This window comes from Polypterus senegalus, chromosome 11 (genome assembly GCF_016835505.1).
Source record: "Polypterus senegalus isolate Bchr_013 chromosome 11, ASM1683550v1, whole genome shotgun sequence".
In the NCBI taxonomy this organism is placed as follows: Eukaryota; Metazoa; Chordata; class Cladistia; order Polypteriformes; family Polypteridae; genus Polypterus; species Polypterus senegalus.
In genome coordinates, this window is record NC_053164.1 from 62,098,989 (window position 1) to 62,123,447 (window position 24,459).

Here is a 24,459-nt window from a genome sequence, read left to right on the forward strand (position 1 = left end):
ACCATTATATTGTTACAAGTTAATTACAATCAGATGCGTTACACTAATAAACAATATGCGGTTAGTTTCGGTGTATTTATAAAGCCGCGTCAGGAAAATAAAGAGTAACCACACAGGAACAGTAGTCCTGCTTTGACGCTGGGTGCCACCAGTCTGCAAAACCGAGCGGAGAACTTGCGTACGACAAGGCATGAGGTACCGTGAAAAAGTGCGTGGCTTTTACGCCAAGTGTAGGTTTTATACATCGCGATTTGAACGTGGAAAAGTTCTTACGCAACATTTCTGTGCGTATGCACCGTTTATACATGAGGCCCCTGGACTGCAGACTGGCCATTTCAGTACCCGGATCCTTCTCCTACGCAGCCATGATGTTGTGATTGATGCAGAATGTGGTCTGGTATTATCTTGTTGAAAAATGCAGGGTCTTCCCTGAAAGAGATGATGTCTGGATGGGAGCATATGTTGTTCTAGAACCTGAATATATTTTTCTGTGTTGATGGTGCCTTTCCAGACATGCAAGCTGCCCATGCCCCACGCACTCATGCAACCCCATACCATCAGAGATGCAGGCTTCTGAACTGAGCGTTGATAACAACTTGGGTTGTCCTTGTCCTCTTTGGTCCGGATGACATGGCGTCCCAGATTTCCAAAAGAACTTCGAATCATGACTCGTCTGACCACAGAACAGTCTTCCATTTTGCCACACACCATTTTAAATGATCCCTGGCCAATGACAACGCCTGAGCTTGTGGATCTTGCTTAGAAATGGCTTCTTCTTTGCACTGTAGAGTTTCAGCTGGCAACGGCGGATGGCACGGTGGATTGTGTTCACTGACAATGGTTTCTGGAAGTATTCCTGAGCCCATTCTGTGGTTTCCTTTACAGTAGCATTCCTGTTTGTGGTGCAGTGTTGTTTAAGGGCCAGGAGATCACAGGCATCCAGTATGGTTTTACGGCCTTGACCCTTACACACAGAGATTGTTCCAGATTCTCTGAATCTTCGGATGATGTTATGCACAGTTGATGATGATAGATGCAAAGTCTTTGCAATATTTCGCTGGGTAACACCTTTCTGATATTGCTCCACTATCTTTCTGCGCAACATTGTGGGAATTGGTGATCCTCTACCCATCTTGGCTTCTGAGAGACACTGCCACTCTGAGAAGCTCTTTTTATACCCAATCATGTTGCCAATTGACCTAATTAGTGTTTATTGGTCTTCCAGCTCTTCGTTATGCTCAAATTTACTTTTCCAGCCTCTTATTGCTACTTGTCCCAACTTTTTTGGGATTTGTTGACACCGTGAAATTTTGAATCAACATATTTTTCCTTTAAAATGATGCATTTACTCGGATTAAACGTTTGATCTGTCATCTACGTTCTATTACAAATAAAATATTGACATTTGCCATCTCCACATCATTGCATTCAGTTTTTATTCACAATTTGTTTAGTGTCCCAACTTTTTTGGAATCCGGTTTGTACAATCACCCCACTGTAAATTTGCATTACAGTTATAATATTACACAACCTGTGCCACTTTATAAAGCGTGTATTTACATATGATGACGATATCATTTTTTAAGATGAAATGCAGCAAAATATGTTGATTATGTTATACAGATAAAACTTTAACTTCATTTAAATAATCTGTATTGTTAATAATTAAACGTGAGAACACGGTGCCACAGCGCTTGCAAGTTCACGTATTGTTCCTGCCTCGAGCCGTATATTTGCTGAGACTGGCGCGACACTGGAAGGATAGAAGGATAGAATAATTAAACACATACTAGGAAGATATTTCAATGTCCCTTAAAAGTTTTGAAGAATCGTCATCGTAAGCTTACAGATGGCTTAATGTCTATTACAGAGCTGATTGGGTATTTGGGGAAAGAAAAGTAAGGACAAGAATTGAAGGTTAGTACGTTTGAAAGAGACAGGACTGCTACAATAAATTATTTCATTGAAGGTCGCGCATGGCGCAGCAGCATCTTGTATGAGACATGAACAATCATTGCGCCATCGTGTTCTTAATAACATGCTTTCATTCCAATCATCACGAAAATTATATCACATATACATCGCAGTATTTTAATTATTCAGAGAGCTGTAATATCACAAATGTAATGGATTCTGTGTCCTGTCGGAGAAAGAAAGAACGGAAACACGTAGTGATTCACACACATAGAGCAAAAGATCAAATACAAAACAAAGCATTTTAACGTGCTACTTTAGTTACGATGGGGTCTGAGAAACTAGTAAATTAAATGATTTTAAGATGAAGTTTATGTTTTACTTTAATGACAAAATAAACTACATGATTAAAGTGGATATTTCGAGATTGAAGTTGACATTTCATGCTTTTTTCCTACTCTGTGCCTTTTTTTCTCACTGCACCCTAATAAGCTTCCATATGACACTCAGACGGTGGGCTACATCTCGCCTTTTCATGGTGACTTTGATATGTGACAACTTCTCTTTTATGTCGGGCACTGTGCGACTTTGTGAACTTGAGCTTGTTTCTCCAACAGGCTATGTCACTCGATTAACTTCCTTTTGTTGATTATACCACTGTTTAAATCAACAAATAGTACGTTTTTCTTTGCCTCCACTTGGTATTCACTGAAATTCTTATATTTTCCCTCTTGCTTGTGCCATTGCCTTTTCACAGAACGCTGAGCTTAAGGTCTATTTATATTGATTTGCATATTCAAAGAGGCGTAATTCTGGGAGGAGACGGGGCGGGACAGAAGGCGCGTGCACGAGCATTAGTTTTCACGTTGATCGGGATTTATGGAGCGGAAGAATGTGGAAGTTGGAGTACGCACAGATTCCTGCATCTTTAATTTTCTGTGCGTAAGCACATTTCAGCTTTTGTGCTTACGTCATGTTATAGTGTGAATTCTACGTACGGCGTTATACGTGAGGCCCCTGGTGTTCCCCAAAAGCCTAGCAGAATGGGGAATGTCCACTTTGTCCTACGCTGCTCATATGAGGTCTGCTACAAATGCGGCCAGTTTTAAACCCAGGTTGAAAATACATCTTTTCTCTTTGGCTTTTGATTATGATTGGTTCCTTTAATATTTTTGCTGCTTTACTGTTTATTTTAGGCTTTTTATTTCACTTTGTCTTACCTTAGAATGTAGTTCATTTTACCTTATTTATTCTAATTTATAGCACCTTGATCAACATTGGTTGTTTTAAATGTGCTTTATAAATAAACTAAACTATTTGCCTTTACTGCTGTGTTTTTAGACTAGTTTCCTGGCTTTTTATATATATTTATGGTTATTTTTATTGCATGTGTATATGTATGTTTGTGAATATTTATACATAGATGTGTGTAAGTTTACTTATGTGTTGCTTTTGTCCTTACTCTCTTGTCTTTATTTTGGTGTTTTTTTACCTTCTTCCTTTGGGTACCTTGAAAGATGATTAAATAAACTGTATTATTATTATTATTATTATTATTACCACCAGAACCTGGTCTTTTTGTGCAGCTAACACTCCCTACTGGACACAGCATTGAAAGGACTCCACTGAGAAGGCACTTCAGCTGAGATCCAAATTGTAATGCATATGCCAGTTTTGTTTGTTTTTCCCTAAACAGCGAGTACAATTAAGGAATGCCTATTTATAGTATAATAATATTATATTTTGTGTGTTGTTATAAGCAAAATTACTGATAATCATAGCAAATGTTTTAAATATTTTAAAAGAACACCAAATACATTATTTCAGATTGTTATGGAAAATGCTCTTCGAAACCACTCAATAGATCATAATGAACTCAAAATCAAATTAAATTGTACTTTCTGCATGAACAGGTCATTTTTCAAAAAACAAAGTTCAATTTATAACAAAAAATATTCACAAATCAAGTTACATATTAAGATATGAGCCCTTCTTTGATATGAACGTAACAACCCTGTCATCCATTGAACTTGTATAACATGTATAGTTTCCGCCTGTGTTGACTCCCAGAGTTGCTGCTTCGTGGTACACTTCTGCCCAGCCCCATTGATCTTTCTTTTAAGGATGCTCCACAGGTTCTCAATAAAGGGATTATGGTGGTCATGCCATTATTTTTTCTCCCTTTATGGCCGTAGCAAACAAGGAGTCAATGGTGATATGCAGCATAGGACGATGCGTTGTCTGGCCAACATGAAAATTGTTTTATTCTGGAAGGCATAATTCTTCTATCTGTACCAGAACAGGAAATTCATATTTTTTTGTGGAGGTCATTTTTTATACCTTACGGGACCCTAACAGGACCTACCATCACACTTCCAGTAGTCTAGCACAAATACATACAATACAATACAATTTATTTTTGTATAGCCCAAAATCACACAAGAAGTGTCGCAATGGGCTTGAACAGACCCTGCCTCTTGACAGCCCCCCAGTCTTAACTCTCTAAGAAGACAAGAAAAACTCCCAAAAAAAAACAGTAGGGAAGGAAGAAACCTTGGGAAAGGCAGTTCAAAGAGAGACCCCTTTTCCAGGTAGGTTGGGCGTGCAGTGGGTGTCAAAAAGAAGGGGGTCAATACAATACAGTACAATACACAGAACAGAACAAATCCTCAATACAGTATAAAAAAATTACAAGTACAGTGCAGAATTTAACAGTAGATGATATCTCATAATATGATATAAAATCATTACTCTGCCACCACGATGCTGACTTTGCAGTCTTGCTGGACTAAGGTGCCCACTCACCAAGCAAATGTAGCATGGGATTCACCAGTGAATAAAACTGTGAGAATTAATCTTCATGTATTTCTTACTCACTTCAAACATTTCTCTTTGTGAGCTGTGGTTAGGGGTGGCCAAAGTAGAGCTTTATGCCCGACTGCAAGCCCAGGAGGATCTAAATAGATAGATAGACAGATTAATATTTTATTCATCCTCTCAGGGAAATTCAGGTGTCCAGTAGCTCAAACACATCAGTAAAAATTGTTACAAATTATTTAAAAAAAAGCAAAGAAAACAAAACATAAGTAAATAAATAGTAAAAAGTACAAATGGTCAATTGCTAGTGTTGAAAGATGGAATGGTGACCAGGTCATGAATCACTTGAATTGACAACAGCATTGTAAAATCTCACAGCAGTTAGGAACAAATGGTCTTCTAAAGCGTTCTACAGCACAGTGAGTGAAGACAACTGCTATTTTACTGCTTTGACCCATCAAAATGTTGTGGAGATGGTGACTGCTATTGTCAACGATGGCCTGTACCTTCCTTCCCACCACCATTGCCATTGTGTCCACAATCCTACCCATCACTGAGCCTCCCTTCTTCACCATCTTGTCCAGCTTATTCGTGTTCTCATCTGTCATATTGCCTCCCCAATACATGGTAGCAAAGAAAAGGACACTGGCAACAACTGTCTGAACCACTCTTGAGATGACACCAGCAGCTTCAAATATCTTTTTTTTCTGCTCTAAAGTGGTTTGTTTACAGGTGCTGGTCATAAAATTAGAATATCATGACATAGTTGATTTATTTTAGTAATTCCATTCAAAAAGTGAAACTCATATATTAGATTCATTCATTACACACAGACTGATGTATTTCAAATGTTTATTTCTTTTAATTTTGATGATTATAACTGACAACTAATGAAAGTCCCAAATTCAGTATCTTGGAAAATTACAATATTGTGAAAAGGTTCAATATTGAAGACACCTGGTGCCACACTCTAATCAGCTAATTAACTCAAAACACCTGCAAAAGCCTTTAAATGTTCTCTCAGTCTAGTTCTGTAGGCTACACAATCATGGGGAAGACTGCTGACTTGACAGTTGTCCAAAAGACGACCATTGACACCTTGCACAAGGAGGGCAAGACACAAAAGGTCATTGCTAAAGAGGCTGGCTGTTCACAGAGCTCTGTGTCCAAGCACATTAATAGAGAGGCGGAGGGAAGGACAAGATGTGGTAGAAAAAAGTGTACAAGCAATAGGGATAACCGCTCCCTGGAGATGATTGTGAAACAAAACCCATTCAAAACTGTGGGGGAGATTCACAAAGAGTGGACTGCAGCTGGAGTCAGTGCTTCAAGAACCACATGCACAGACTTATGCAAGACATGGGTTTCAGCTGTCGCATTCCTTGTGTCAAGCCACTCTTGAACAAGAGACAGCGTCAGAAGCGTCTCGCCTGGGCTAAAGACAAAACTGCTGCTGAGTGGTCCAAAGTTATGTTCTCTGATGAAAGTAAATTTTGCATTTCCTTTGGAAATCAAGGTCCCAGAGTCTGGAGGAAGAGAGGAGAGGCACAGAATCCATGTTGCTTGAGGTCCAGTGTAAAGTTTCCACAGTCAGTGATGGTTTGGGGTGCCATGTCATCTGCTGGTGTTGGTCCATTGTGTTTTCTGAGGTCCAAGGTCAACGCAGCCGTCTACCAGGAAATTTTAGAGCACTTCATGCCTCCTGCTGCTGACGAACTTTATGGAGATGCAGATTTCATTTTCCAACAGGACCTGGCACCTGCACACAGTGCCAAAACTTCCAGTACCTGGTTTAAGGACCATGGTATCCCTGATCTTGATTGGCCAGCAAACTCGCCTGACCTTAACCCCATAGAAAATCTATGGGGTATTGTGAAGAGGAAGATGCAATACACCAGACCCAACAATTCAGAAGAGCTGAAGGCCACTATCAGAGCAACATGGGCTCTCATAACACCTGAGCAGTGCCACAGACTGATCGACTCCATGCCACGCCGCATTGCTGCAGTAATCCAGGCCAAAGGAGCCCCAACTAAATATTGAGTGCTGTACATGCTCATACTTTTCATGTTCATACCTTTCAGTTGGCCAACATTTCTAAAAATCCTTTTTTTGCATTGGTCTTAATTGATATTCTAATTTTCCGAGATACTGAATTTGGGACTTTCATTAGTTGTCAGTTATAATCATCAAAAATAAAAGAAATAAACATTTGAAATGCATCAGTCTGTGTGTAATGAATGAATCTAATATACAAGTTTCACTTTTTGAATGGAATTACTGAAATAAATCAACTTTGTCATGATATTCTAATTTTGTGACCGGCACCTGTATAGCTGCCCTTTTAAGAGCATTAATTTGTCTGACCAACCTCGCCTGTGCTTTAAATCATTCACAAATTCTTTCAGAGCTCAAATATCTCTCTTCACTTTTCGTGATTTGTTTTCATGCCTTTTTAAAGACATTGCACTATTTCTCACCTCTCATCTTCAGAAAGATCTTTCTTCCTTCACATATTACATGAAAACTGTGACTTGCTTAATAACATGGAACAAAGTCTGCAGTGGGCTGGCACTCTGCCCAGGGTTTGTTTACTGCCTTGCGCCCTGTGTTGGCTGGGATTGGCTCCAGCAGAATACCCCTTGACCCTGTAATTAGGATATAGCGGGTTGGATGATGGATGGATGGATGGAAATTCTTCAAGAAGGTTTCCCTTTAATGAAGATCACCCAGCAAACTAATTATCAAACCTCTCTGAGCTTTATGCCAGCTATCTGAAAAGATTTGAGAAATCAAACACACAAACCCTTCCATTGGCAAACTAAAAATGTAATGTTTATTGCACTGAAATCCTACTGATATGCCACTTGTATAATAATTTCAAATTCAATGTAGGGTCCAGATGCCACGAGGCAGCATGCTACTGGCTTGGCCACCAAGGCAGAAAATGTCATAAATGTGATATGAATGATAAGTTGAGGTGCTGTAGCGGTTGGACCTTCTGTATCGCAGCTCTCAATCACTAACAGAGTCACTCTAGTTTTTCTCTCACAAACTTCAAATGATCCACGCAAGTGAATTGTCCCTTTGACAGACGGGCACCACTTTAAGGAACGGTTCCTGTCCTTCTCTTTTGCCTCCAAGACCGACTTCAGTACCCCATGATTATGCAATGCAAAAAGAAGGTTTGAATGCATAAAGAAGTGGCATTAAGGTAATCAATGAAAATGAATGAATTGATTTTCACTATGACATACTAAGAGTCTATAAATCATTCTTTTCAGCACTATTGCTTCTCTCATGGAAACGTTTAATCAGAATAGCGGACGGGAGTGCAATTTGCTTGTTCAGGTATCCTAGATGGAGGAATCTGAGCTGTTAGCAATGAAAGAGGTGAATTAGACATAAACGCTGAGATCAATTGATGAATGACGTCATTAATTAAGCTACCATAGAGGGGCACAGCCAATCAGAAGTGGGAAATTGCAAAGCTATGAAGTGAGGCTCCGCTGACTGAGTTGGACACTTTGCAGGGAAGAAGCTGGCTGTGGCAAAGGTGAGTGACTGTCTATCTGTGCTCTTTAAAGTGTCCGGGACACATCTGTCTTTATTCTGTGTCCGTCTGTTTAGCACTGCTTGTTGGTCTGCTGCTATTTCTCCAAGTGCTTTACTGTACTTCAAGGGGCTTTGAGTCTGCTTCAGTAAAGTGACACTGTGAAATGAAATGAAGTGAATCATTTTTGTTTCTGAATGTTGTGTATTTTTTACCTTATGGTAGGTTTGAACTTCAAAAGTGAATGTTCAGCATTCCAAAAGGCATTTGACTGCTGTGCTGAATTAATTTTAAAATGTTATATGTTCTGCCATGGACTGATGCTCCATTAAAGGGTTGTTTCCTACTCGGAGCCTGGTGTTACCAGGGCTGCCTCTGGCACCCCAGAAGCAGGTTTGAGAATTTCATGTTATCCTAACATTCTCCTCGTAAGTTTGCTTCTGTAATTAAGTTTAAAGAATGCAGGCAAGTGAAACTGTGAGTTAAAAAAAAAAAAATCAGTACAAATCTTAAGTTCAACTAATGTTCTTCTCCCACAGATGAACTCAGGTGGACGTCACTTCTACATGTTGCTGGCCTTGTTTGCTATCTGTAGTGTTACTTTATCAAGTTTACAAGACCCCCCTGGAAGTCTTCCACTAGCATTTAAGACTCAGAGTTCTGGAGTGGGGCTGGAGGGAGAGCCGTCCCTGAGTCTGGCATCATCACTGTGGAGACTTAAACAAGATCTTCTGAAACAAAAGCCATGGGCTCAGGATGAGAGAAAGATGCCAAGGGAGGCAAATGAAAGCCTTGAGTCTCTAACGGAGATGCTTCTGAGAATGATCAATGAAGAGAAGGAAAATGCCGTAGGACAGCTGAGAGACAAAGAGGAAGACAGAGAAGACAGGAAGAGAAACCAGGCGCTCATCTCCATCGCTGGTGGCTTGCAGTCGTACAACAGGCAGAAAGGGGGGTTTGGGTTCCGTTTTGGGAAAAAGTAATTGAAAAACACCCTACCTTCAGCCAAGCAGCAGTGTTTCACATGATTCCCACTGGTTATGGCATATCAAGCGGAATCACCCGGGACTCCATGTTTATCCTAAATCACCAAGTTGCTGTAAAATGTACTCTGACATCTTTTCAGCATTTTCCACAACAGCTTGTTTTGCTGTATTCCATTCTATACTGCGTTGCTCACGATTTATTTGGGGGCTACGTTTCTGTGCTCACATTTACACTGCCACAGAAGAACCAGCACAGAACTGCTAACCCAGAAAGGCGCTTGCTCAGAAATAAAAATCAACTTCCAACAGATTAAGAAGCACACCACGCTATATTTTATTGTGTAGAATTTGTAGACTCTATGATTGTACTGTCATATTCAACTGATATGTAAAAAAAATGAAAATGTTCTCATTCATTAAAGAAAATGCCTTTCATCTAAACAGATACTTGAATCATTTCAATAAAGGCTGCTAACATTTCCACAAAGTACTGCATACGTATGCAGCCAATTAGTTGTTGTTTCAAAAACATTTTTTATCTGGTTATGAGAATCACTTTCATATTTTGCACTCATCTTTCCTTACACCATTAAATTAAATTGAGATTACTCTATACAGACATCGGAGACGTGTTTTTTGTCATTCATTATACTTTGTGTTCTGCGGTGGGCTGGCGCCCTGCCCGAGGATTTGTTTCCTGCCTTGCGCTCTGTGCTGGCTGGGATTGGCTCCAGCAGACCCCGTGACCCTGTGTTAGGATATCGCGCAGGGGTGTCAAACTGCGGGCCTGGAGGGCTGCAGTGGCTGCAGGTTTTCATTCTGACCCTTCTCCTAATCAATGACCAGTTTTCACTGCTAATTAACTTATTTTCCCTTCGTTTCATTTTAATAGCCCTGATTTTAAGGATTCAGTTCCCAGAATTGATTCCTTTCTTCATTAAATGGCAGCCGAAATGAAATGAAATGTGAAACGAGCCAACAGATAACCAGCTAAAACAATTTCACTCCAATCACTTTCTCAATGCGAAGCCTATTCTTGCTGTTTATTAAACCCGTTATGTATTTCAATGGCGTTTTGCTAATCTCATTCTGCCACAGCAGACATTTCCAAAACTGCTGCTTTTTCTGTTTTTTCTAAGAACATCGTCAAGATGTTTTGGTGACCTGAGCGATCAGCCTTACCAAGACTGTCACCGTTCTTTATTTTTAGATAATGTGTGATGGGCGCAGGTGAGGTGGTCATGTGGCAGCTCGTTGTGTGTCTCATTATTGTTTGGCTGCTAATTAAAGAAAAAGAGACAACTAAGGGGTCTGAGTCAAGTTAATTAAAACTGAGGCAAAAGAAGTTAATTAGCAGCAAAAACGGGTCACTAATGAAGAAGATGGTCAGAATGAAAACCTGCAGCCACTGCGGCACTCGAGGACTGGAGTTCGACACCCGTGATATAGCGGGTTGGAAAATGACTCACTGACTATACAGTACTTTGTGTTTGGTGTAATTTGACATGGAAATCATTTTTGGCCTTTTTAATGTCTTCAGTATCACTCGTGAGACATTGAAGGATATTAACAAGGAAAAAGTCAGGCAGATAAAGCATTCAGAGTCAGTTATTTGAGTCATTTTGCAGTTATTGTAGTAGAATCATATTTACGTTAACGCATTTTATCCAATAACCAGTAACGGCGTACTGCACGATAACGTGCAGTGAATACACTTGACTTGAGCATTCCTAGTTTTCATCCTCTTTCTCTGTCTCTGTTTAGCATTCGTTCACTCAGAGGTTGATGTACTTGCTGCTTCCTGAGCAGCTCTTCTTTTCTCCACCCTAGCGGTTCGCTGCTTCTCTTCTTTCTTTGGCATCTTTTCGCGTTAAAACTGATTAAGTTAGTTTTTGTGTTGCGATTACTTAGTACGTTTTCTTTGATTTTCCACTTAAGATGGCACTTAAGTCTTCAATCTGCCTCAAGAATGATTAGCGAAGGTGGTAGGGAATGAGAACGGCACTCATACGCCGCCCTGTTGTGCGCTGCCGAGAGTTGATTCTACAATAGAATAAAAAAAATAAATAAAAAAAGAGTAATACAAATCATCACGCCGAAAGCGGATAGTAGACGTCACGTAGTATATGTGTACCAAATTTCAGGTCAATAAGTGAAACGGTTTGCGAGCTACGGGTGATTTAAAATCCTGGACAGACAAACGAACAGCCGCGGTAGCGTATTATATTAGAAGATTGTTTGTTTAATGGTCAGTGTTCATAATGACTGGCCTGTTGGTTCTATAATGTTATCTGAATCAACGTCTAAAGGCATTTTGTTTCCAAGAAGAAATGCTGTAAAGCTTACATTTTTAGTGTCAGTATAAATGCCTTTCTTTAATACCAGTTGGTAGAAAGTGTCTCTTTTATTGTTATTAGGTATAAAATAAGATTTTATGAGGTGATCATAATATCTGAATTGTAGCCATTATTGAAAAAGAAGACTCGATGGGAATTTCATTTGTGTTTACTTGTCAATATCCACCCTTTTTCAGACAATAAAAATCTTTTTTTAAAATAATAGCTCTAATTTAATCTAATCTAGATTACTGTTGTGATCTACTTTTTTAGAATATTTATATTTGCCTTAACTAAGCATTTCACTGCATTTGCATTACATGTATATTTGTACGTAAAAAAATTAAATGTAATTTCATTTGACCTAATGAGCCTAATATAGACACATTCAGCCAATTGGCAGTAAAAGCAACTATTTATATAAAGACTTCTTCTTTCGGAGGCTCTCGTTAGGGGTCACCACAGTGGATCATCTTCTTCCATATCTTTCTGTCCTCTGCAGTTTGGTCTTTTATATGACTACTAGCAACTTGGCCGCGCTACGCTACGCTGCGCGTTGGATGACCACAGTTGAAGGACTCAATCGTAAGGACCTCTCGTCGGGTGTCTCATTGGCACGCTTTTGCCTCTTTCATTCGCGATCACGGCGTAATCTGTCTTCTCTCTCTGTAGGGGTTTCAGTTGCCTTTCGTTGTGCGGCAGAGACGCGTCATTGAGCTAATCTGTGTGAATGCTGAGTGTCCGTTTCTTGCGAGGGACTGGGGCTTTCCTACGAGGCGGCTATACAGCCAAAAGGAACGCGGAACAGGACCCGGACACGGACACCGCGCTGGGCTGGGCTTTTATTATACAGTGGCGCTGTAAAAGACTGATTGCAAGTTATTGCAAACGCTTGATTGCAGTTATTGTTGCTAAGGGTGGCCCAACCAGTTATTAGGTTCAGGGGGCAATTACTTTTTCACACAGGGCCATGTAGGTTTGGATTTTTTTCTCCCTAAATAAAAAAAACCATAATTTAATAACTGCATTTTGTGTTTACTTGTTATATTTCACTAATGGTTAAATGTGTTTGATGATCAGAAACATTTTGTGTGACAAACATGCAAAAGAATAAGAAATCAGGAAGGGGGCAAATAGTTTTTCACACCACTGTATATATAGATATATTGTAGGATATTTTTAAAAGGTATTTTAAACAAGTATATTCTTTTGGCAACTTCATTTTCCTTTGCATTTTTGTGGAGTATGCTTCCTGACAGTCTTCATGAAGTGCGCAGAGTCAGTCATTTCATTAATTTTACAGTCGTGGTGCTCATAAGGGGTAAGCTCAGAAATATGCACGTGGATGATCCCGTGGTGACCTGGGGCCTCATGTATAACGCCGTGCGTAGAACTCGCACTATAACATGGCGTAAGCACAAAAGCCGAAATGTGCTTACGCACAGAAAAATCAGATGCAGGAATCTGTGCGTACTCCAACTTCCACGTTCTTTCGTTACATAAATCCCGATCAGCGTGAAAACTAACGCTCGTGCACGCGCATTATGTAACGCCCCAAATCCTCCCAGAATTACGCCTATTTGAATATGCAAATCAATATAAATCGCCCTTAAGCGCAGCCTTCTGTGAAAAGACAATGGGAAAAGCACGGGAAAAATATAAGAATTTCAGCGAATACCAAGTGGAGGCAAAGGAAAAACATACTATTTGTTCAAATAAACCGTGGTATAATCAACAAAATGAAGTTGATCGAGTGACATAGCGTGTTGGAGAAACTTGAAAGCTCACATTCACAAAATGCACAGTGCGGAAATAAAAAGAAGTCACATATCAAAGTTGCGTGAAAAGAAGAGTTGTAAGCCCACTGTCTGAGTGTCATATGAAAGTTTATTAGGGTACAGCGAAAAAAGGCACACGGTGGGGAAAAAACACGAAATGTCAACTTTAATCTCGAATTTTCCACTTTAATCACGTAGTTTATTTTGTCATTTAGTTGAACATTATATATATACCACGGTTTATTTGAACAAATAGTATGTTTTTCCTTTGCCTCCACTTGGTATTCGCTGAAATTCTTATATTTTCCCCGTGCTTTTCCCATTGTCTTTTCACAGAAGGCTGCGCTTAAAGGCGATTTATATTGATTTGCATATTCAAATAGGCGTAATTCTGGGAGGATTTGGGGCGCTACATAATGCGCGTGCATGAGCGTTAGTTTTCACGCTGATCGGGATTTATGTAACGGAAGAACGTGGAAGTTGGAATACGCACAGATTCCTGCATCTGGATTTTTCTGTGCGTAAGCACATTTCGGCTTTTGTGCTTACGCCATGTTATAGTGCGAGTTCTACGCACGGCGTTATACATGAGGCCCCAGGTCATGTCACTTTTAGCAATTCTCAGATAATCCTGTACTTATGGGGGTGTATTGATAAAGGGGATGACACAGAGTATAGGAGTTAGGTGGAAAAGTTTGTTTCTTGGTGCAAAGAGAATTGTCTGCACCTTAACATCAGCAAAACCAAGGAACTGGTTATTGTCCAGTCACTCTTCATGGAGTGGATGTTAAGTACCTGGGGGGTGCATTAATGACAGGTTGGTCTCTGAACACAGAGGAACTATATAACAAAGGGCTGAGCAGGCACTTTTTCCTTAGAAGACTGCGTTCCTTTAATGTGAGAAGTGACATCCTTCACGTCTTCTACAACTCTGTGCTGGCCAGTGCGATTTCCTACGTGTGGCATGCTGAGCTGGTAACATCACTCCAAAAGAGCCCACTGAATCAACAAGTTAATTAAAAGGGCAAGCTCAGTTATAGGACACTCTCTGGACCCCCTGGAGGTAGTAGTAGTGGACATTATAAACAATGCTGTACATCCCCTCTCTGACACACTAACACTGAGGACTTTCAGCCAAAGAATCCTTTAGCAGAAGTGTGTCAAGACATGAACTGAGGCTCATTTACTGTAAACCAACAGCAATATGTCGGCACAATGCCTCACTGTGACTGTGACAGCTAAGATGGAACTTTTCTTTCTTTTTAATTTTCATGCTTTACAGTCATTCTGGTGTGTGTTTAGATCAAGTTGTATGTGTATATTTATTTATTTCCTTACTTACTTGCTTATCTACCTATTTATGCATTTAAAGAACTTGTGTAAAAAGCCAAATTTCTCCTAGGAACAAATAAAGTTCTATCTATCTATCTATCTATCTATCTATCTATCTATCCATCTATCTATCTATCTATCTATCTATCTATCTATCTGTCTATCTATCTATCTATCTATCTATCTATCTATCTATCTATCTATAACACACCTATCAGATCATTGTCTGAGACCTTTGGTTATGTATTGGTCAATGTTAGTGAAAACTATCACAGATGTCTTATCTTCAAGTTGTATAATAATATCTGTTCTCAGTCTTTGAGGGCATTCCATTCTAAAGAAGAAATACTGTAATACAATATACTGTATAGTCATGGTCTTTATATACGTAAATAGTTTCCTTTGATGTCAGTTGGCAGAAAGTGTCTACTTTAGGTTCATTAGGTCCAAGAAGTGTAAAAATAAATTTTATAAAAAGATCATAATGGTACAACATTGGTTTTTAGATTTAAAGATCTTTATTTAACTAAAAATAATACATAAATAAGTTTGAAGGGTTAATATTGACAGGCGAATAAAACTTTAATTCTCTTCAATACTTTTTCAATAAAGACACTAATCTAAACTTGTACTGTGACAATCTTCTTATAAAATCAACTTCCATACCACAAGAACGAATGTCTAAAAGGGACACTTTCTACCAACTGATCTGAAGGGGCGCTATTATATAGAGACCACAAACATCATTTGTAAGAAGCTTTTCAATGTTTCCCTCTTTAGAACACAATACTTTTAAACAGTCCAAATAATAATTCTTTGCATTTATATAGCGCTTTTCTCACTACTCAAAGTGCTCAGCAGTTGTAGGTTAAGGGCCTTGCTCAAGGACCCAACAGAGCAGAGTCCCTATTGACATTTGCAGGATTCAAACTGGCAACTTTCTGAGTGCCAGTGCAGATCTCTAGCCTTAGTGCCACGGACCGGAGGAGTGCAAGAGACACCATAAACGCTGATCAATATGCAGTACAAATGAGCATGTCATATACTTACAGTATGTGTTATGTACAACTTAAAGATGAGCCTGCTACTCCGGTTTTACTGTTAAATTCATCAAAGAATTGACCTTGCACACTCTATGAGGACCACAAGGAAGAATACAGTCTCCTTAGGAGACTTAGGAGAAGAAATATGCCCTTGCCAACCAAGTATACTTGGCTTAAAATACTTTCGTTCAATTACCATTTACATATCACTACGTGGATCCATAAAATGTAATGAAAAATATGTTTGGTATGGCAATCAATCTTGATTTGATAATCAGATTAAATAAGACTACAATACAGAATCAAGCAGAAGCCTTTACACTTTAATAAAAATAAATCCATTGTCACACATGTGTGCATGGGAGGCAGCTAAAGGGCTTGAGTGAAGGCAGTTCTGAGGCATGCCGGGATGTGGCAGAGTGCACTGACTCTTTTTCTCCCTTTCCTGTAGACCATTCCCGGGAGATTCCACCTGGCTCTCTTGACGTCACTTCCGGGACCGAGCAAATGGAAGTAGACCTTACCGGCTCCGGCCCCTCTGACGTCACGTCCGGGCTCAATCCAATGAATGAAGAACACGTGCCTGATCCTTATGACCTCACTTCCTGTCTTCCCCTTTAAATGCCTGCCCCTTTTCCCTTTTCCCTCAGTCTTGTTCTGGACTCAGTTGTATGCACTTCAGTGCTGGTTATATGATAAAAATTACTTTTGCAGCCGGGATACCATATTATACGGGTGGCTGCCCCAAACCTTTATCTGTTTATGTCTCATTTTGTGACACCATATACTGTATACTGGCACCCCATCTCAGATGGGTTACTGCCTAGTGCCCAATGCTGCTCAGACAGGTACCTGCGCCTCGTCACCCACAATTAGACAAACATGCTAGGATTTTATATATGGCGCAGATGAAGAGCATACTGTGTCACAGTGGTCGGTACTGCAACCTCACATTTCTAGAATGATGGGTTCAACTCCCAGGCCAGGCACCATCTTGGTAGGGCTTGTATGTTCGCCCCATTACTACACTGGTTCTACTTTTCCTGTTTGTACTTCCCCACATCACACAGGTGAAGTGGTCAAAGGCTCTGAAAGGGACATTAAAAACGAGAGCTTTCTGACCAGGGTTGGTCTTCCTTGTCCCCAGTGCTACTGGGATTGGCTCTTGTCACACACGCGCGCATGGGAGGCAGCTAAATGGCTCGAGTGAAGGCAGTTCTGAGCCATGCCGGGATGTGGCAGAGCGCACTAACTCTCTTTCTCACTTCCCTGTAGACCTAACCCGGGAGGTTCCACCTGTCTCTCTGGACGTCACTTCTGGGACCGAGCCAATGGAGACAGACCTTGCCAGCTCCGGCCCCCCTGATGTCACATCCGGGACTAAACCAATGAACAATGAACACGTGCCCGACCCTTATGACCTCACTTCCTGTCTCCCCCTTTAAAAGCCTTCCCTTTTCCCTTCTGTGTCAGTCTTGTTTTGGACTCTGTTGTAAGCACTTCAGTGCTGGTATTTGAAAGAAAACGAAGTTGCAGCCAGGATACCAAATTACATGGGTGGCTGCCCCAAACCTTTTTCTGTCTTTGACTCGTTTTGTGACAGTGGCGTAGTCGGCAGGATGGAGAAGTCCCAGAAGAGAAGGGGACAGGACCTGCAAAACACCCAGGTGGGAGCGTACCGGGGCCGAGTATTCAGGCGGGGAGGGTGCCCCGTGGTTCGGCGAGACCCGGTGCGGGCTCCGCTCCCAGCACGCAGAACTAGGCCGTCTAGAGAGGCCAGGGAGTGTGCGGGTGGGGCTCACCGAATTGGGCTGCCCTGGAGGGGGGAGACAAGAGGGACTCAGTATGCTCTCTTGGGGAGAGTGCCTGCCCCCCAGTGAAACCACAGCCCCTTTTACCACCTTGGGGTGCCCCAGACTGGCAGGTGAGTAAAATAACGAAGTGGAGGTTGGACCCTGAGAGGCCGACCAGTAAACAAGCCTGGTCCTTATGGGCAAAAGTATGGCAGTGGCTACGGCCCTTGGAAAACAAGCCCCACCAGGTCATTGAGCAGGTAGCGTGCTATCTGCTCCTGAAAGCACTTCCCCAGGGCTTCACCCAGCCGGTCTGGGGCGTGCAGTTTAAGAACATGTCTGAGCTCATAGAGCTTCTGGAAACACAGAGGGCGGCCTCACACTCTGGGAGAGCAGAACCGTCCTTCTGCCAAACTCAGCCGGGGTATGTCCCAAGACCTAGCCCCTCCCTGTATAACCCGGAGCTTGCATCGGCGTCCGCGCCGCTGGCACGCAAAACCGCTTGGAGGCGAGGAGGAATGCAGGTGGAGGGGAGGAGGGCTTGGTGTGCTCTGACAAACCCGTTGGCGGTCCCGCATACAGGCGTGGTGATCGTTAACGGGTTTAAAACTTCCGCTCTGCTCGATTCCGCAGCAACATTTCCATTGTTGCCCGCCGTTTGTGCTACCGCGACAATGGCTAAAATTCAAGACCAGTATAACCTGTGTCCACGGGAAACCGCTGGTACAGCACCGCCGCTTGTGTCATTAGCTACGGAGGATCAGTCCAGAAAGTAACCGTGGCAATCCTTCCTGATCCTCCGCACCCGGTGATACTAGGGCGGGACTGGTCTGACATTAAAAGCGGTGAGACACATACCACTCCCGGGTTAAGTTGGGCCTCGTTATGGACGGAGATGAACCGTCTCAAGCTGCCTCCACGCCGTGTAATCAGCCGGCAGAGAGAGGTGAAGCAGCCGTCCTGGCTGACGTGGCAACTCCGGCCGTCGCAGGCTGACACGCGCCATCCACCAACGCCGCGGCGGAGCGGGAGGAAACCACGCCCATTGAGGTCGGCGCTGCCCCTCTCTCCGTGTTGCGGTTTCAATTTAAAAGACGCCGGCTTCTTTCAAAGGGAGCAATGGAATGACGACTCCCTGAAGTTTGTAAAAAATGCAGTGGTCCTTGTCAATGGCCAACGCACTAGTCAGTCGATGCCACAGGGCCCCTACTTTGTGTTAGATAATGACCTCCTTTACCGTGTAGCAATGCATGACGGGCAGGAGACGAGGCTGCTGCTAGTGCCGCGTACCTTCCGGCGGCAGGTCTGCGAGCTAGCACACGCCCACCTCCTAGGTGGCCACCTGGGCACCGAAAAAACTCTGGAGCGGATCAAGCTCGGTTTTACTGGCCAGGAATTAATGAGGAGGTTCGCCGCTTTGGCGCTTCCTGCCCGGAGTGTCAACTGCGACAGATTCCTAGGAGGGACCGTGCTCCTCTTGTTCCTATTCCCTTGATTGACGTTCCCTTCCACAGAATCGGGGTCGACCTGGTGGGACCTCTAGAGCCCTCAGCCCGAGGACACAAGTACATTTTAGTCCTCGTGGATTATGCTACACGATACCCCGAAGCTGTTCCGTTGCGCTCAGCTACCTCTAAAGCCATCGCACGGGAATTACTAGGGTATTCGCGTGGGGATCCCCAAAGAAGTCTTGACAGACCAGGGGACCCCTTCACCTCGGAGACGTTCAAGGAGACTGCCAGATTACTGAAAATAAAGCATTTAAAACCTCGTGTATCATCCTCAAACCGACGGATTAGTAGAGAGGTTTAATCAAACTCTCAAGCAAATGCTACGTAAGGTGGTCAGCGAGGATGGAAGGAACTGGGATCAGCTCCTCCCCCTCGTCCTTTTTGCCTATCGGAAGTCCCACAAGCCTCCACGGGTTCTCCCCTTTGAACTACTGTATGGGCGACAACCTCGGGCATATTGGATATTTTGAAAGAGGGCTGGGAAGAAGAGGCTCTTCCCACCACTAACATACTGGAGTATATCGCGCAGTTACGCGATAGATTTGGAAAGATTCGCCTGTCCTTAAAAGTCACATGGAGGAGGCTCAAGCAGCACAGGTTCGCTACTACAACCGCGCACGCCTCTTCGGGAGTTCCACCCGGAGATCGGGTCATGGTCCTAGTGCCTACCTCCCACTCTAAGTTGCTTGCCCACTGGCAGGGCCCCTACGAAGTTAAGGAGAGGAAGGGACTGGTCGACTATTTGGTGAGTCAACCCAATCGTCGGCCAAAGGAGCGGTATATCATGTGAACCTGCTGAAACCGTGGAAGGACAGGGACCCTGATCCCTCCTCCGGCCAGCCCGCTCACTCTTCGCTCACACACGACCTTAACTTTGGCGCAGACTTGAGACCCAGGCAGCGGCAGGAGCTGGAAACAGTTATCCGGACCGTTCGAGAGGTAGTCAGTGAACACCCGGAAGGACCTCTCTGATTGAGCACAACATTGTGACAGAGCCCGGGTTGTTGTCCGAGAACGCCTGCACCGCCTTCCCGAGGCAAAAAGGCTGAAGTGGAACTGAGATCAAGCGCATGCTGGAACTAGGTGTAATTGAGGAGAGTTATAGTCCCTGGTCCAGCCCCATTGTGCTCGTCGGTAAGCCTGACGGAAGTTGGAGGTTCTGCAATGACTTCCGTCGGCTTAACCAAGTCTCCCAATTTGATGCCTATCCAATGCCACGCGTGGGCGACCTCCTCGAGAGGCTTGGACAGGCTCAATACCTGACCACACTTGACATGACAAAGGGTACTGGCAGGTTCCTTTAACGGACTCCGAAGGAAAAACGCGTTTAGTACCCCTAGCGGACACTGGCAGTATCGTGTCCTTCCATTTGGGTTACACGGGCTCCAGCAACCTTTCAGCGTCTGGTGGACAAAGTGCTTCGGCCTCATAACTCATACAGTGCTGCCTACCTAGATGACGTGGTCATCTATTCCAGCACATGGAAGGAACACCTACAGCATGTCCAAGCGGTATTACGGACACTTGGTGAGGCCGGGCTCCGGATTAATCCCAAGAAATGTTTCTTTGGATTAAGCGAGGCCAAATATTTAGGCTACCTGGTGGGTCGGGGTACCGTAAGGCCACAGTGCTCCAAAATTGATGCCATTCTGAAATGGCCCGTCCATGAACCAAGCGGCAGGTCCAAGCCTTTCGGGTTAGCGGGTACTACCGCCGGTTTGTACCCGGTTTTGGAGAAAGCGCGCCTTGACTGATTTAACAAAGAAGAGGGCCCGAACATTGTGGTATGGACTGCAAAACAGACGCTGCATTTGGTGACTTGAAGAAGGCCCTTACGTCCGCACCTATTTTGATGGCACCTAACTTTTCTTTGCCTTTCATCCTCCAGACGGACGCTTCGGACACAGGCCTGGGAGCCGTGCTGAGCCAAAGTGTCGATGGTGTCAACACCCGTCATGTTCCTGAGCGGAAACTGTTGGACCGGGAGACCAGGTATGCGGCGGTGGAGAGGGAGGCTCTGGCGATTAAATGGGCGATCACTCAGCTGAGGTACTACCTGTTGGGCCGTGAGTTCACCCTTGTCACGGACCATGCACCTCTACAGTGGATGGCCCTGCACAAGGAGTCGAATCCGCGGGTCACCCGGTGGTTTCTTGACCTGCAGCCGTACAAGTTTTCGCCGCTCATCGTCGGGTGCTCTCCATGCCAACGCCGATGCTCTCTCTCGGGTTTACGACCTCTCGGTTAAGGTCGCCCGACCCGACGGGTCTGGGCTGAGGGGGGGGCCTTGTCACACACGCGCATGGGAGGCAGCTAAAGGGCTCGAGTGAAGGCAGTTCTGAGCCATGCCGGGATGTGGCAGAGCGCACTAACTCTCTTTCTCACTTCCCTGTAGACCTAACCCGGGAGGTTCCACCTGTCTCTCTGGACGTCACTTCTGGGACCGAGCCAATGGAGACAGACCTTGCCAGCTCCGGCCCCCCTGATGTCACATCCGGGACTAAACCAATGAACAATGAACACGTGTCCGACCCTTATGACCTCACTTCCTGTCTCCCCCTTTAAAAGCCTTCCCTTTTCCCTTCTGTGTCAGTCTTGTTTTGGACTCTGTTGTAAGCACTTCAGTGCTGGTATTTGAAAGAAAACGAAGTTGCAGCCAGGATACCAAATTACATGGGTGGCTGCCCCAAACCTTTTTCTGTCTTTGACTCGTTTTGTGACACTCTTTAACCCCATCAAAAAACGAGGTAAACCATCCTCATCAGAGCAGAAATAAAACGCTGATTAGTCTTCATAAAATATGCATTTTTTCAGGTATGCATATACTGTATATTTAATGTGATTTTTTTCTCTGTTGTGAACTTGGTTGATCACTGTTACACCTGAAACAGAAAGTAATGGCCTAAACTATAGTGGACATCAGTTGCTTTGTTATTTTCCTTTCCATCTATAAAACCTCAGTTCTTAAATTCTCAATAATAAAACTGCAATTGTTGTGAAATCTACTTGCATTAGAACTAAACTGGAATATAAAACAAAAATTATATGTCAATATAACTGGGTCAGCCCAGATAGTTATTCAGTTACTAAAAAAAGAGAAAAATGACACAGACTAAACTATAAATTGTGGTTACTTTTTATAAGAATTCTGTTTTAAAGAATTATGTGGAATTAATCTGGGCATAGTAAACCTGACAACCGATTGTTAAACAACACAATTATAAAAGGCAGTGTGACGTAGTAGTAAAGGCTTTGGACTTTAAACCCCGACGATGAGGGTTTAAATCTCGCTACTGACACTGTGCGACGATGAGTGAGTCACTTCACCTGCCTTTGCTCCAAATGGACAAATAAAAGTCACCTCGGATAAGGGCGTCAGCCAAATACATTAATGCCAATAATAAAATCCTCTGATTATAGACAGATAGTGGACATTAGTAAATCCTGGTTTGTTTGTCTGTTGTAAACATTTTGCAGGCTCTAAATGACGTGCCACTCCACCTGCACACACGTACAGTCAGTTAAGAAGGAAGTTCCTAGCACAACAGAGAGACTATGGAAACTCCAAACAGGCCTGTACAAGTAGCTGTGAGATTGCAATGCCAACTGCTGTGCCACAGTGCCAGCCTAAATCATGTGATAAGATAACATTCAATGATGCCTTTAGATAGCCAGCTGTTCAGCCAAGGCATTGGAGTTTAAATCACAACGCTGCTGCCTGAGCGTTAACTCACAATGTGATCCTGAGCAAATTGCTTAACACTCCTGTTTGTAAAAAACAATATATGGAAAGAAAAATTCTGATCTTTTAAATGATCTTGGTTGATGTCTGATAAATGAGCAGTTATAATAATAGTAATACAGTGAACACTATGCCACTGCACTTCACAAGTATGGAATTGCAGTACAGTTGTCAAAGCTGCCTTAACGGAGGAAGACTACACTTGTTTGGAGCATAAAATGTGAAAAGAGTACCTGCACTCCATCAAAATGTGCTTAAAGAACAAACTTGGACATTTGTTGATATACAAGAAAAAATCAGGGTTGACCTTGTAGTACCTCTGTAGCTAAAATGATTCCAAGAATGACGGACTAATACAGGAATGTGAATGTAGTGTACATATAATAACCATTGGGTATATAGAACAGAGGGAGAATGCAAAATGATAGAAATCCTGCTGCATATCTGGGTTATCCTACACAGCTTTGTACCCAGGTACCTGCTCACTTGCTCACCACAATGTATCACAGGTACTCCTTTGTCAACTTTCATTCTGCTGATTCTCCTTCTACAAACCCTGACCTCAGTTAACAACAGCAACAATAACAATTTACTTATTGTATAGCCCAAAATCATACAAGATTTGCCTCAATGGGCTTTAACAGGTCCTGTTTATGGACTGACCCCCAACCTTGACTCTCTAAGAAGACAAGAAAAAAAACTCCAAAAAGACCCTGTAGGAAAATAATGTAAGAGATGTTGGGAAGGTCTATTCAGAGAGAGATCCCCTTCCAGGTAGTCTGGGCATGCAATGGGTGTCAAGAAATGGGGTGAATACAACACACCAAAAAGAATATAAGTTATCCTCTTCACCAAGCTAGATGGCCAATCTATCATTGCCACCCCAGAAATTCAATACTACAGTACAAACTACTTTATTTTTGCACAAGTGCAGGTGTAGAGTACCTCAACAAGCCTCACCACACTAGTCAAGTGTTCACCACACCAGTCAAGGGTTTGTTCCTATTCACCTTCCAACTCCCACTTCAAAAAGTTCATGGACACCAGGTAGCTGTATTCCTTATCTTGGCTTCACTTCAAAGGTCAGGTATGGTTGTACAACTACTCCAGGAGCAGCAGGCATAACCATCCATCTGACCTAATGGACCAGGTCTTTATGGCAGCAGCCTTGTTGCCTGTTCTGCAAAAGAGACAGCTTTATCCCATAACTGTCTCGGATCTACTGTTGCACTTTATCAGTCTGGAGTTGCTGCCACCTCTGGCATTTCCTTCTTGATATTAATTTCTCTACAATACTGAGTCTCTACAGAGACTGCCTATAGTCCTCCCAGGTGAATCCTCACATACTCATAAAATATACTGCCATGGTGGTGCCCATGATGTTACCAGCAACTTTAACTTCCTTTGCCAGTGCTTGCTTTGATAGGACCTTGTATGGCCCTACTACTGTCCTGTCCATTGTTGTCCTGCCTATTCAGATTAGGATGCCTCTTATTAGAATCAGATGATACATGAGTTAAGTTTCTGGTTTATGTCCGATACAATCAGCCAGTCTCAGGAACTAAACCTTGAGTTTAGTGGTTCATCGTCACAACACAACTGTTACTAGACCAGGGGTCCTCAATCACGGTCCTGGGGGGCCGCAGTGGCTGCA

The 24,459-nt window shown here is 42.9% G+C and overlaps 1 protein-coding gene across 1 annotated transcript; it reads left to right on the top strand.

Moving 5' to 3' along the window:
• Positions 1 to 8,208: 8,208 nt before the first annotated feature.
• Positions 8,209 to 9,840, top strand: LOC120539776 (pyroglutamylated RFamide peptide). Its single transcript, XM_039770160.1, has 2 exons — positions 8,209 to 8,287; positions 8,824 to 9,840. The coding sequence occupies exon 2, from the start codon at positions 8,824 to 8,826 to the stop codon at positions 9,265 to 9,267; it is 444 nt and encodes a 147-aa protein (XP_039626094.1). The 5' UTR covers positions 8,209 to 8,287; the 3' UTR covers positions 9,268 to 9,840.
• Positions 9,841 to 24,459: the final 14,619 nt, after the last annotated feature.

What these genes read in the sequence shown, in the direction of transcription:
- LOC120539776 (XM_039770160.1), top strand. Translation starts at nt 8,824, where the DNA reads ATGAACTCAGGTGGACGTCACTTCTACATGTTGCTGGCCTTGTTTGCT.